We start from the raw sequence: 15,563 nt of genomic DNA, 5'->3' as shown, positions 1-15,563 counted from the left end.
CAGCTCTAGGAAGAGTCTTGGTGGTTCCAAACTTCTTCCATTTAAGAATGATGGAGGCCACTGAGATCTTGGACCTTCAATGTTGCAGAAACGTATTGGTACCCTTCCACAGATCTGTGCCTTGACACAATCCTGTCTCGGACCTCATGGCTTGATTTTTGCTCTGACATGCACTGTCAGTTGTTGGACCTTATATAGACTGGTGTGTGTGCATTTCTAAGACCATGTCCAATCAATTGCATTTACCACAGGTGGACTCCAATCAAGTTGTAGGATGATGAATGGAATCAGGATGCACCTGAGCTCAATTTCGAGTCCCATTGCAAAGTGTCTGAATACTTATGTAAATAAGGTATTTCTGAGTATTTTTTAAATGTATTTTAATCCATTTTAGAATAAGGCTGTAAGGTAACAACATATGGAAAAAGGGGCCTGAATACTTTCCGAATGCACTGTATATGAATATCTTCTGTGAATCTATAAGGGCAGACACATTTAAAATATGTATAGAAAATATCCACATCAGGGCTCTCCAACCTTGTTCCTGGAGAGCTACCATCCTGTAGGTTTTCACTCCAACCATAATCTAGCACACCGGATTCTAATAATTCGATGGTTGATGATAAACTGAACCAGGGTTAGTTACAACTGGGAGCGTAGCTCTCCAGGAACAGGGTTGGAAACTCCTGTTCTACATGGTCTTATGCTGAGCCACGCTGGCTGCGTAGGCAGCCCAATTCTGATATTTTTTCATTTTTTACACTAATTGGTCTTAATCACATCTGATTGATGTGCTAAAGAATGTTTGAAAAGTCTTAGGAAGGCAGTGCTTGCACAGTATGTGTATGGGAGATGGATGAGAAATGGTACCTCAATCATTCTCTGACGCAACAGTACATTTACTCTCTAAGCACAACCAAAACTATCTTCCTCATCTCAAAGTACTGTCTGTAAATCTCCCCCGTCCCATTGACTTTGACAGATCATTCTTGTCAATAGTAGCCCTTTGCAGGGGAGTTTTGTAGACGTGTCTTTGTATTGTGTTTTGAGATTATGTGGAGAAAAGAATGAGGTGGTTGTGTCATTACTGTTGTAGTCTTGATTTGATACCTTTTCAGTGTCCCTTTCTGGTTTCTGTCCCACAATCTTGTTGTGCTCCATAACTGCAAGGTGTGTCAGCTCCACCATGCTTGTGTACCCCAAATGCCCCCGCGTAATGGTTTGCTTCAGCAGGGCACTGTGGATGATTCCAGACAACTGTAGTTAGACTAGAGAGGGGTAGACTAAATTGATTACATGGTCTGGAAGGTACTCTGTAGTCCTCAGGCTACCTCGAACCCCATAACACAAACCATACAAACACTACCCAATTCATGTTTATACCATGCTTACTGTAAATTGAGCTACAGTGCATTCAGAAAGTATTCAGGCCCCTTAACCTTTTCCACATTTTGTTACGTTATATCTAAAAGTGATGATGATTTTTATATATTTAATCAATCTACATACAAAAAAAAAAACTGAAATACCTTATTTACATAAGTATTCAGACCCTTTGCTATGAGACTCGAAATTGAGCTCAGGTGCATCCTGTTTCCATTGATCATCCTTGATGTTTCTACAACTTGGTTGGAGTCCACTTGTCGTAAATTCAATTGATTGGACATGATTTGGGAAGGCACACCTGTCTGTATAAGGTCCCACAGTTGACAGTGCATGTCAGAGCAAAAACCAAGCCTTGAGGTAGAAGAAATTGTCCGTAGAGCTTCAAGACAGGATTGTGTCGATGCACAGATCTGGGGAAGGGTACCAAAAGCTTTCTGCAGCATTAAAGGTCCCCAAGACCACAGTGGCCTCCATCATTCTTAAATGGAAGAAGTATGGAACCACCAAGACTTCCTAGACCTGGCCGCCCAGCCAAACTGAGCAATCGGGTGGGAGAAGGGCCTTGGTCAGGGAGAGGTGACCAAGAACCTGATTGTCACTCTGGCAGAGCTCCAGAGTTCCTCTGTGGAGATGGTTGTCCTTCTGGAAGGTTCTCCCGTCTCTGCAGCACTCCACCAATCAGCCCTGTATGGTAGAGTTGCCTTACGGAAGCCACCCCTCTGTAAAATGCACATGACCGCCCGCTTGGAGTTTGTCAAAAGACACCTAAAGGACTAAGATTGAACTCTTTGGCCTGAATGCCAAGCGTCACGTCTGGAGAAAACCTTGCACCATCTTTACGGTGAAGCATGGTGGTGGCAGCGTCATGCTGTGGGGATGATTTTCAGCGGCGGGGACTGGGAGACTAGTCAGAATCGAGGGTAAGATGAACAGAGCAAAGTACAGCGAGAACCTTGATGAAAACCTTCCCCAGAGTGCTCAGCCCCAGTCTGAGGTCTTAAGGTTCACCTTCCAACAGGACAGTGACCTTAAGTACACAGCCAAGACAATGCAGGAGTGGCTTTGGGACAAGTCTCTGAATGTCCTTGGGTGGCCCAGCCAGAGCCTAGACTTGAACCAGATTGAACATCTCTGTAGAGAACTGCACACCCTATAATGACAAATTGAAAATGTTTTTACATTTTTTGCTAATTTATCGAAAATGAAACACAGAAATATCTCATTTACATACGTTTTCCCACAGCTGAGTCAAATCTCCCTTTTGATGCAGGGTCATACCCATCGTTTTTCTTTTCTACCACTTTCCTTCTGTTGGACCTTTTTTTTACTGCTGTGACATGGCCATTCTAACATTCTAACTATATCCAAGCCCACTGATGTGATTGACTGTCCTGATAAAATTCTCTACATTAGGTTTAAAAAATCCTGTATGTCAATCTTCTTACCAAATGAATCCTGCAGAAAATCACTATCCTGCTGTAACGTGTACAGTGAACCTAACTGGGACTCCACCCTGAGATGCTACATCTACATTGATGGGGATATCCGACAGCGTATCAGTCTCTTCCTCCGTCCTCATCAGGCAGTTCCACGGAACCCAACTCCTCCCCACCATCACCCTGAGTGTCTGTAAATACAGTGAGCACATCGTTCTCCATTTTCTGTGAGACAGTCGTATCGGCCTCGGAGTCGGTAGTTGCCGCTGCCCTCTGTAACTACTGCCGGGGTTACAGTCACTATCATGCCCGCCTCTGAGCTCCCTGCCACGGCAACCTCGGCTACATTAACGTCACCTGTTTGGCGTCGAGTATGGACTTTGGGTGGAGGCCGGGACTGCCCCGAACCCCCCGACCCGCTCTCAGATTTGGAGCCAGACATGACAGAGGATCCCTGTGCGTGCATGTCTGCCGCTTATCTCCAATCTCCCCACGTTCAAAACACTTCAGACTAAAGTTTTTGTTGGCGAGTCTAAAAACGAGCAGTAACCTGTTTTTACATCCAAGTATTAACTCTCTCATTGAGCTGGCAAATTTCCCGCAATGTGCGAGCTCTCAGGTTGCCATCGACAACGAACGGTAGCACGTTGGATATCGTAACCCTCGTAGCCGGGGAGAAAAGCGCCGCGATTTGCAAAACAATAATACATAATTTACAGTAACAACTGTCTCAACCAGCCAGTTGACAAGGCACTTCTCTTTCAGTAACACCACCACTGCTTTATTCATTTGCGACGCAGTTGAAAGATTTTCGCAGCCAATCTGTTCTCCCACAGCGAGGACATCCTCCACCGTCACATTCGGGTTAGGCAGACACGTGAAACCATAGCAAAGAGACAGGGACGGCTCCTCCACGTGATGATAATAAATACATGTCACCCAAACGACTAACTCACCTGACAATGTAGTCTAAAATAAAATGCATAACTTAACCTAAATCATGTAAGGGGGGGGGGGGGGGGGATCATGACATATGAATGAAATTAACAAAAAAAGGGACAGCAACTTCTCAGCCTCCTCACACAACCAACTCCAGAGAGCGAGGGAGAGGGTGAACAGCTGCAGTGCAGGGTAGTGGATATACCAAAAGTAGTCAATCTCTCACTCTCTCTAAAACTGCAGCTAGGGCTGGGACTGAGGTGGGGCTGGGGCTGTGGGGCTGCTCTCCACACACACCACTGTTTTAATATGAGCAGGGACTGGAGCTGTGTGCCTGGCTATGACCAGGCGACCACTGAACACCGAACACAGGCCAGTAACTACACCTACAGTACACCAAATTATCATATTGCTTGCCTCCATTCGCACTGCAGATACAGTGCATTCGGAAAGTATTCAGACCCCTTCACTTTTTCCACATTGTTACGTTACAGCCTTAATCTAAAATGGAGTAACTTGTTTTTTCCCCTCAATCTACACCCCATGCGGCCTAATCAAAAACATTTTTTTTTTGAAAAGTTAGTTTATTTTTCATATATATTCTATCACATTTACACAAGTATTCAGACCCTTTACTCAGTACTTTGTTGAAGCACCTTTGGCAGCGATGGAGTCTTCTTGGGTATGACGCTACAAGGTATTTGTTTTGCAAACATTTCTAAACTAGGGAAGCACAATGTATTGGTGAAGATATCGGAATTGGACAATATTTGCTAAAAATGCAAACATTGACATCGTCCCGATGTCTAGTGTAACTCCAATGTGCAAAACCGATGTCAAAGCTGACATGCATACCTATATAACGTAGGTACATGACGTAATGACGCCACGTAAAATTACACGTGCCTCACAGCATTCCTAACCTAGCTCACAATGTCTGCTATGTGGATCAAGCAGTCAATAAGTCGAAGTCATTTGAAAAAGTAACAACATTTCAGCAAGACAACTCCATTAACGACAAGATAGTGGTTTTCAAGGCCCTTGATAATCAACCGTTCTGTCGTGGGTGATGTTGGCTTTCACCGACTGGTTGAGAACCGGTACACACTACCGAAAATTTTCAGATGTTACCCTACCGGAGATACACAGTATTAGCGTCACTGCTATTAGCATCACGACTGACATTTTAACCAGCGATAGCAGCCTCATGAGCATGCTGAGTCTGACAGCACAGTGGGTCTTCTTCGTGCTGAGGAATGTCTTATTTCATGCTCATAAATGTGCTGGTTGTCATACCGCTGCTGCCACTTGGAAACATGAACACGCTAACGTCAGCTAGCTCCATTCGAACAACTGACTTGAGAAATAAGCTCATTAACTCTGCTTGCAGCAGACGTGATACCCTCTGTAATGGCATTGAAACGCCTTCTCAACAAAACTGCAGACACAGGTTGTGATCAAGCGATTTGGTGGCATTCTCTCTTTACTGTGTCGCCACCATGCTCGATGCTATGGACAAGGACCGCTACTTCGATGCAGATAAGAAACAGGGTTTACATGAAATATTACATACACAGCTGGACAAGATGGAAACGGTGACAGAGCGCACCAAGGACGAGAGACCACAGACAGAGAGCTGAAACTTTACTGCTTGACGTGTATGATGAAATCCTGATTGAGAATGAAATGGCTGACCGAATGAACAACGAAACAGCACAGCAAGTAAGTGAAAGAAATACGATTTGATTGTTTTACTGGTAATGGGGACATACGTAAATGCCAACGTGTGTGTGTGTGTGTGTGTGTGTGTGTGTGTGTGTGTGTGTGTGTGTGTGTGTGTGTGTGTGTGTGTGTGTGTGTGTGTGTGTGTAACTAGGCAAGTCGGTTAAGAACAAATTATTATTCACAATGACTGCCTACCCCGGCCAAACCCGGACGCCGCTGGGCCAATACTGCGGCACCCTATGGTACTCCCAATCGCAGCCGGATGTGATACAGCCTGGATTCGAACCAGGGACTGTAGTGATGCCTCTTGCTCTGAGATGCAGTGCCTTAGACCGCTGTGTGTGTGTTTAACTATTTAACTGTACTAGAATGCTTAAAAGGACGCTTACATTTTAAGTATCGCATCTTGGTATCAGGTTTTTTGGTACGTAAAATATCGGTAACAGCCCAAAAATGTCATATTGGTGCAACACTACTAAAAAAAACTGTTTGTGTTTTGTCATTCTGGGGTATTGTGTTTAGATTGAGATCCATTTGAGAGTAATTCCGTAGCGTAACACAACGTAGAAAATGGGAAGGGGTCTTTAATACATTCCCAATGCACTGTATAAATAGCTTATTCTCCTCTCTCTGCCTCTGCTTTGTTAAATGGTTATCTGAGAAACGTTACCGTTGTACAGGGAGATGCTTTGAAATAGAGCTCAGATTAGGGACCTTCTCTTTCGCTCTGTGTCTCCCTTTCTCGCTCGTTTTCTCTCTCTCCTCTCTTTCATTCCCTCGTTAGCTCACTTCACTCACTTCCCACGTGTATGTAATACACACACACACGGCACGGCGGTCTACCGCTGTTGACCATGAGCCTGGGGATCAGTGTGTTCCTGTCTCTGATCCGTACGTCAGCCCTACGAGGAGCTGACCACACACGCACGTACTTCCGTCTCTCCCTCCCGTTTTCTTGCTCCCTGTCTCTTCCTTTCTTTTTCACACGTTGCCCTATTTTGCCTTGTTCTGTGCTTATCCTTCTCTTTCCTCTCTTTCTGTCTCCCTTCCATGGGTTGTTGTGTGTGTGTGGCCTTGCACTGTTTGGTGCGAAAGGCGAGACGGTAAGAGAGAGCACTTTAATTGAGGTGAGAGACAGAAAGGGAAAGTGTTATTGAAGGAATAGAATTGGCCAGGGATATTCAAACTGGGTAGGTATGTAATTCAAAATGAGTTTATTCTGTTATCACTAGCGATATTAATAAAAACATATATTTTATTTTCACCGACCCCTTGCAGTACCTCCTGTGGACCCCAGTTTGAATATCCCTGGAATTAGGCCTTTGACCGTGTACATCGCTTGACTCACTCACTCACTCACTCACTCACTCACTCACTCACTCACTCACTCACTCACTCACTCACTCACTCACTCACTCACTCACTCACTATCATTACTAGCCTAGTCACTACAGCACAGTGTCCTCCCTCTCTCGCTCACTCGCTCTCTGTTGCCTGGGGCTGTGGCACAGGGGCCTCTCACCAGAGAAGAGAGGGAATCTCCCTACCCTCTCACTCTGCTACTCGTCTGTCTGCTCTGACTATTCTACCCTACTCTACTCAATATTGGCTAATCTACCTTCCCATCTGCAAACAAACATTTTGAACCACGTGGACCTCAGTTAGAGCTCAGAGAGAAAGGACGGAGAGGGGTGGAGGAGAGGGAAGGAGATGGTTAAGAGTTTTTCCTGACCAAGTTGCCCGACCAGGAAGAACTGTCTCTGGAGCAGCACTCGTCTCTACACCCTCCATGGTATCCCCCTCTCTCTACTACCCTCCTCTCTCTCTCTCTCTCTCTCTCTGTCTCTGTCTCTGTCTCTGTCTCTGTCTCTGTCTCTGTCTCTGTCTCTGTCTCTGTCTCTGTCTCTGTCTCTGTCTCTGTCTCTGTCTCTGTCTCTGTCTCTGTCTCTGTCTCTGTCTCTGTCTCTGTCTCTGTCTCTGTCTCTGTCTCTGTCTCTGTCTCTGTCTCTGTCTCTGTCTCTGTCTCTGTGTCTGTCTGTGTCTGTGTCTGTGTCTGTCTCTCTCTGTCTCTGTGTCTGTCTCTCTCTCTCTCTCTGTCTCTACACCCTCCATGGTATCCCCCTCTCTCTACCCTCCACTCTCTCTGTCTCTACACCCTCCATGGTATCCCTCCTCTCTCTCTCTCTCTCTCTCTGTCTCTCTGTCCCTCTCTCTCTCTCTTGCTCTGTCTCCGTCTCTACACCCTCCACTCAAAATTCCATATTCAAATTGAATTCCACATTTTTTAAAATATTCCTTTCATGCCTGTTCCAACTGCAGTCAGATTCTCTCTCTCTCGCTCTCTCGCATTCACTCTTTCCCCGTCTTTCTCATCTCTCTCGCTCTCTCTCCTTTCCTCTATGTAGCGATCACTCCTGCTGCCTGCTGTCTCCTGCAGGGAATCGGCCTATTTATAGATCAAGGGTTAGCAGGGGAGAGAGGGAAGAGCGAGTGAAGGCGAGAGAGAGTGGGGGGGGAGTAAGAGGGAGTAGTTGGGGTATAGAAGTGGAGAGCGCAGAGAGAGAGAGCGAAGACATGAGGTTTGGCTATAAGATGGGAGTAAGGGGGTTAGGGGAATGCTGCAATTATGAAGCAAGTGTTTCAACACTCCCTCTGCCTCTCCCTCTCCTATTCCCTACTCTCTCTCTCTCTCCTTCCCTACTCTCTCTTTCTCACTCTACCCCTTCGTCTCTCTCTTTCCATGATGTGGAGCAGAGTAGAGCGCAGTAGACTATGATTAGAGCCCAGTCAGTGTTGCTGGTTGAAATGTCACTGCTTTATAATGTATTTAATAGGCTATAGGTCAGTTAGCTCCTTTTAATATAGACCACACAGCCATGGTGCCTCCCCAACACTGCCGCCGCCGCTGCCCCAATACTACCACTGCCTCCGCCGCCCCTACTACCACTGCCTCCGCTACCACTACCACCAATGCCGCCGCCACCACTACCGCTTCCACCACACTGCCGTCTCCACCACATTGCCGCCGCCACCACCACTGCTGCCGCCACCACCACTACCACACTGCCGCAGCTGCCACCACCACTACCACACTGCCGCAGCTGCCACCACTACCACACTGCCGCAGCTGCCACCACTACCACACTGCCGCAGCTGCCACCACTACCACACGGCCGCAGCTGCCACCACTACCACACTGCCGCAGCTGCCACCACTACCACACTGCCGCCGCCGCCCCAACACTGCCGCCGCCGCCCCAACACTGCCGCCGCCGCCCCAACACTGCCGCCGCCGCCCCAACACTGCCGCCGCCGCCCCAACACTGCCGCCGCCGCCCCAACACTGCCGCCGCCGCCCCAACACTGCCGCCGCCGCCCCAACACTGCCGCCGACCGCCCCTACTACCACTGCCGCCGCAACCACTACCGCTTCCACCACACTGCCGCCTCCGCTACACTGCCTCCACCACACTGCCAACACACTGCCGCCACCACCACCCCCACCACTACCACACTGCCACCACTACACTGCCACCGCCACCGCCGCCACCAGTACTACCACACTGCCGCCACGAGCACTACCACCACCACACTCACTGCCGCCACCACACTGCCGCCACCAGCACTACCACACTGCCGCCACCAGCACTACCACACTGCCGCCACCAGCACTACCACACTGCCGCCACCAGCACTACCACCACACTGTCACTGCCACCACCTGTACTACCACACTACCACCACCACACTGCCACCACCACCACACTGCCGCCACCAGCACTACCACCACCACCACGCCGCTACTGCCACAACCACACTGCCGCCACCAGTACTACCACCACCACCACGCCGCTACTGCCGCCACCAGTACTACCACACTGCCAGCACTACCACCACCACCACACTGCCGCTGCCGCCCCTACTGCCGCTGCCGCCCCTACTACCACTGCCTCCGCCACCACTACTACCACTGCCTCCGCTACCACTACCACCAATGCCGCCGCCACCACTACCGCTTCCACCACACTGCCGTCTCCACCACACTGCCGCCACCAGCACTACCACACTGCCGCCACCAGCACTACCACACTGCCGCCACCAGCACTACCACACTGCCGCCACCAGCACTACCACACTGCCGCCACCAGCACTACCACACTGCCGCCACCAGCACTGCCACCACACTGTCACTGCCACCACCTGTACTACCACACTACCACCACCACACTGCCACCACCACCACACTGCCGCCACCAGCACTACCACCACCACCACGCCGCTACTGCCACAACCACACTGCCGCCACCAGTACTACCACCACCACCACGTCGCTACTGCCGCCACCACACTGCCGCCACCAGTACTACCACACTGCCAGCACTACCACCACCACCACACTGCCGCTGCCGCCCCTACTGCCGCCGCCGCCCCTACTACCACTGCCTCCGCTACCACTACCACCAATGCCGCCGCCACCACTACCGCTTCCACCACACTGCCGTCTCCACCACATTGCCGCCGCCACCACCACTGCCGCCGCCACCACCACTACCACACTGCCGCAGCTGCCACCACCACTACCACACTGCCGCAGCTGCCACCACCACTACCACACTGCCGCAGCTGCCACCACTACCACACTGCCGCAGCTGCCACCACTACCACACTGCCGCAGCCGCCGCCCCAACACTGCCGCCGCCGCCCCAACACTGCCGCCGCCGCCCCAACACTGCCACCGCCGCCCCAACACTGCCGCCGCGGCCCCAACACTGCCGCCGACCGCCCCTACTACCACTGCCGCCGCAACCACTACCGCTTCCACCACACTGCCGCCTCCGCTACACTGCCTCCACCACACTGCCAACACACTGCCGCCACCACCACTGCCACCACTACACTGCCACCGCCACCGCCGCCACCAGTACTACCACACTGCCGCCACGAGCACTACCACCACCACCACACTCACTGCCGCCACCACACTGCCGCCACCAGCACTACCACACTGCCGCCACCAGCACTACCACACTGCCGCCACCAGCACTACCACACTGCCGCCACCAGCACTACCACACTGCCGCCACCAGCACTACCACCACACTGTCACTGCCGCCACCTGTACTACCACACTACCACCACCACACTGCCACCACCACCACACTGCCGCCACCAGCACTACCACCACCACCACGCCGCTACTGCCGCAACCACACTGCCGCCACCAGTACTACCACCACCACCACGCCGCTACTGCCGCCACCACACTGCCGCCACCAGTACTACCACACTGCCAGCACTACCACCACCACCACACTGCCGCTGCCGCCCCTACTGCCGCCGCCGCCCTACTACCACAGCCTCCGCCACCACTACTACCACTGCCGCCGCAACCACTACCGCTTCCACCACACTGCCGCCTCCGCTACACTGCCACCACCACTACCTCACTGCCGCCGCTACACTGCCACCACCACTACCTCACTGCCGCCGCCACACTGCCACCACACTGCCGCCACCACCACTACCTCACTGCCGCCGCCACACTGCCACCACACTGCCGCTGCCACACTGCCACCGCCGCCACCACACTGCCAACACACTGCCACCACCACTACCACACTGCCACCACCGCCGACGCCACTACTACACTGCCGCCACCACCACTACACTGCCGCCGCCGCACTGCCGCCACACTGCTTCCGCCGCACTGCCACCACACTGCTTCCGCCGCACTGCCACCACACTGCCGCCACAATGCCGCCGCCGCACTGACACCACACTGCCGCCACCACACTGCCACCACACTGCCGCTGCCACAACCACACTGCCGCCGCCACACTGCCACCACACTGCCGCCACACTGCCGCCGCCGCACTGACACCACACTGCGCCACCACACTGCCGCTGCCACAACAACACTGCCGCCACCACACTGCCGCCGCCACACTGCCGCTGCCACAACCACACTGCCGCCGCCACACTGCCACCACACTGCCGCCACTGCCACCACACTGCCGCCACTGCCACCACACTGCCGCCACTGCCACCACACTGCCGCCACCCACCACACTGCCGCCACTGCCACCACACTGCCGCCACTGCCACCACACTGCCGCCACTGCCACCACACTGCCGCCACCACAACCACACTGCCGCCACCACAACCACACTGCCGCCACCACAACCACACTGCTGCCACCACAACCACACTGCCGCCACCACAACCACACTGCCGCCACCACAACCACACCGCCACCACCACACTGCCAGCACTACCGCCGCCAATACCACACTTCTGCCGCCACACTGCCACCGCCGCCACCACACTGCCACCACCGCCTGCACACTGTCGCCGCCACACTGCCACCGCCACCACTACCACACTACTGCCACCACTGCCGCCACCACACTGCCACCGTCGCCACCACCGCCTCCACCACTACCACGCTGCCGCCACCAGCACTACCGCCACCACCACCACACTGCCACTGCCGCCACCAGCACTGCCGCCACCACCACACTGCCACTGCCACCACCACTGCCGCCACGAGCACTACCACCACCACCACACTGTCACTGCCGCCACCACACTGCCGCCACCAGCACTACCACACTGCCGCCACCAGTACTACCACACTGCCGCCACGAGCACTACCACCACCACCACACTGTCACTGCCGCCACCACACTGCCGCCACCAGTACTACCACACTGCCGCCACCAGCACTACCACCACCAGCACACAGTCACTGCCGCCACGACACTGCCGCCACCAGCACTACCGCCACCAGCACTACCACCACACTGTCCCTGCCGCCACCACACTGCCGCCACCACCACACTGTCACTGCCGCCACCAGCACTACCACCACCACCACACTGCCACTGCCGCCGCCACACTGCCACTGCCACCACCTCACCCTATACAGCCAGTCTCTCTTTCTGTCTCGCTCTTTGTCTTTTTCTCTCCACGGCTGCACTCTATATTTAGCTCATCCTGTCATCCTTCTCATCTTCAAATCTTCCTCCATGCCTCTTTCTCTCACTTCTCTTCTCTCTCTCGGTCCCGTGAGTGAAGAGTGTTGATGGAGATGTCGCAACAATGTGGACATGTCCACGCTTAGTCTGAACCTGAAGATGATGGATGTGTGTTACTGTGCGTTTGGTGTACTGTTGTAGTACTCACCTAGGCCTGAACTAATGGTTTCTTTCTCCTCTCTTTCTAATCTCCCTAAATCTCTCTGCCCTCTCTTTCCCTCTCACTATCTCGCTCTCCCTCCCGCTCTCTATCAACAGTGAGTGACAGCTGCTTCAGGAATCTGGCTGAGGACCGCAGTGGAGTAAACCTCAAAGATCTGGTCCACGACCCGTCACTGTGAGTACACACACACACACACCCTTTTAGACGAGCACACACATACCAGTCATCCAGGTCCTGTTCGAGTAGTGTGTGTGTGCGTGAACCTGCTGGCCTCTCTCCTCCACCACTGCACCATCCTGCTCTGCAGCCTTCTCAGCTCTCCTCTTAGCTTAGATTGTTTCTCACGTAGCACCCTCCTGACAAGCCACTTTCACCAAGGACAGAGCCTCCTCTCCCTCTTTCTCTCCCCGTCTCTCCCTCTCGTTCTCTCTTCATCCATCCATCCATCCATCCATCCATCCATCCCTCCATCCATCTCTGCCTCCCTCCCTCCTTCCCTTTATCCTCTCAGAGTCAGGGGTCAGGCACCAGCGTGTAGCGTGCCATTTAAATAATTGATTAATCTCAGTCCAATTATGCTGGTGCCACACTTGATATTTCACAGCGGCAGAAGCGTGTTGCGGAGCGTTGAGACACCAGTGTGTGTGTGTGTGTGTGTGTATGGTGTGTTGCAGAGTGTTGAGGCACCAGCAGATGGTTGTGATAGATGACTCCATGACACCTCACTCTCATGCCGAGACTGTAATGTAGCGCTGCTAGCTAGCCGCCAACCTTGGGCCAGCTAACCGCTGTTTAATGCCTAGACTGAAATGTAGCGCTGCTAGCTAACCATAAGGCCAGCTAACTGCTGTTTAATGCCTAGACTGAAATGTAAACGCTGCTAGCTAACCTCTAACTGTGAGACTGTTAAATGCTGGTTAATGCCAACACCAGCTGGGCTTGGGTTTGGGCTGTACGCTAGGCTCTGTCCACTATTAACGCCTGACTACTACATTTGACATTTCTTAAACGTTCTTATCCAGCACGACTTACAGGAGCACTTAGGGTTGAGTGCCTTGGTCAAGGGCACATCGTCAGATGTTACCAAGTTGGTTCGGGGATTCTAACCAGCAAACTTTCAGTTACTGGCCCAACACTCCTAAATGCTGGGCTATATGTAAACACACACGGACAGACACAAGCGCACCGTACACATACATTCTGAGGCTGTCAAAGATAATAGTCCATTTACCTCAAAGCTCAGAACGGGCAGAGAACGGAAACAAAGGTCAGTGAAGAGCCATGTCCAGACGCGTTCTGCCGTCTGAACCACAGCCAGGGTTCTCACACACACACACACACACACACACACACACACACACACACACACACACACACACACACACACACACACACACACACACACACACACACACACACACACACACACACACACACACACACACACACACACACACACACACACACACACACACACAGCGTGGCCCCCGGCAGGGGTGACAGTGAGTGACTGTGTGTGACGGCGTGGTGCTCAAGGGACAGGATGCTCTGAGTGGCTAATGACTGTTGGCAGGGATGGACAGCCTGACAGAGGGGGAGAGAGAAAGAGCGGATGTATGGGGAGGGTGTGGGAGTTTTTATACTATATATACAAAAGTACACTACCTTTCAAAAGTTTGGGGTTACTTAGAAATGTCCTTGTTTTTGAAAGAAAACAAATGTTTTGTCCATTGAAATAACATCAAATTGAGCATAAATACAGTGTAGACATTGTTAATGTTGTAAATTATAGCTGGATAGCTGGAAATGGCCTTTTCATAAAAAAAAAAATGTATGTAATATGTACGCCTATGTAGAGATGCAACCATCACTCCTGTGTTCCAATGGCACGTTGTGTTAGCTAATTCATGTTTATCATTTCAAAAGGCTAATTGATCATTAGAAAACCCCTTTCCAGTTATGTTAGCACAGCTGAAAACTCTTGTCCTGATTGAAGAAGCAATAAAACTGGCCTTCCTTAGAGTAGTTGAGTATCTGGAGCATCAGCATTTGTGGGTTCGATTACAGACTCAAAATGGCCAGAAACAAAGAAACTCGCCAAAATGGCCAGAAACTCGCCAGTCTATTCTTGTTCTGAGAAATGAAGGCTATTCCATGTGAGGAATTTCCAAGAAACTGAAGATCTCATACAACGCTGTGTACTACTCCCTTCACAGAACAGCGCAAACTGGCTCTAACTAGAATATAAGAGGTGTGAGGCACAACTGAGCAAGAGGACAAGTACATTAGTGTCTGTGTTATTTTTTGCCCATCTTATTCTTTTCTTTTTAATGGCCAGTCTGGGATGTTTTTTTCTTTGCAACTCTGCCTAGAAGGCCAGCATCCCGGAGTCGCCTCTTCACTGTTGACGTTGAGACTGGTGTTTTGCGGGTACTATTTAATGAAGCTGCCAGTAGGCCACACAAGCTCACAGAACTGGACCGCTGAAGTATGTAGTGTGTTAAAATTGTCTGTCTTCGGTTGCAACACTCATTACGGAGTTCCAAACTGCCTCTGGAAGAAACGTCAGCACAAGAACTGTTAGTCAGGAGCTTCGTGAAATGGGTTTCCATGGCGGAGCAGCTACACAAGCCTAAGATCACCATGCGTAATGCCAAGCGTTGACTGTAGTGGTGTAAAGCTTACCGCCATTCTGGAGTAATGAATCACACTTCACCATCTGGCAGTCCGACAGACGAATCTGGGTTCGGCGGATGCCAGGAGAATACTACTTGCCCGAATGCATAGTGCCAACTGTAAAGTTTGGTGGAGGAGGAATAATGGTCTTGGGCTGTTTTTCATGGTTTGGGCTAGGCCCCTTAGTTCCAGTGAAGGGAA

General features: G+C 51.5%; 1 protein-coding gene across 16 annotated transcripts in view; it reads left to right on the top strand.

The window, feature by feature from the left end:
* LOC124002054 (gephyrin-like) overlaps positions 1–15,563 on the top strand; it is a 135,075-nt gene that overhangs the window by 40,617 nt on the left and 78,895 nt on the right. For all 16 annotated transcript variants that reach the window (XM_046309291.1, XM_046309288.1, XM_046309285.1 and 13 more), the window contains exon 2: positions 12,782–12,860. In XM_046309291.1, the coding sequence (XP_046165247.1) occupies positions 12,782–12,860 (79 nt within the window). The remainder of the gene's footprint in view (positions 1–12,781; positions 12,861–15,563) is intronic.

Source organism: Oncorhynchus gorbuscha, linkage group LG17 (assembly GCF_021184085.1).
Source record: "Oncorhynchus gorbuscha isolate QuinsamMale2020 ecotype Even-year linkage group LG17, OgorEven_v1.0, whole genome shotgun sequence".
Taxonomy (NCBI): domain Eukaryota; kingdom Metazoa; phylum Chordata; class Actinopteri; order Salmoniformes; family Salmonidae; genus Oncorhynchus; species Oncorhynchus gorbuscha.
The sequence above is the reverse complement of the archived record's forward strand: the minus strand, read 5'-3'. Positions and strand labels throughout refer to the sequence as shown.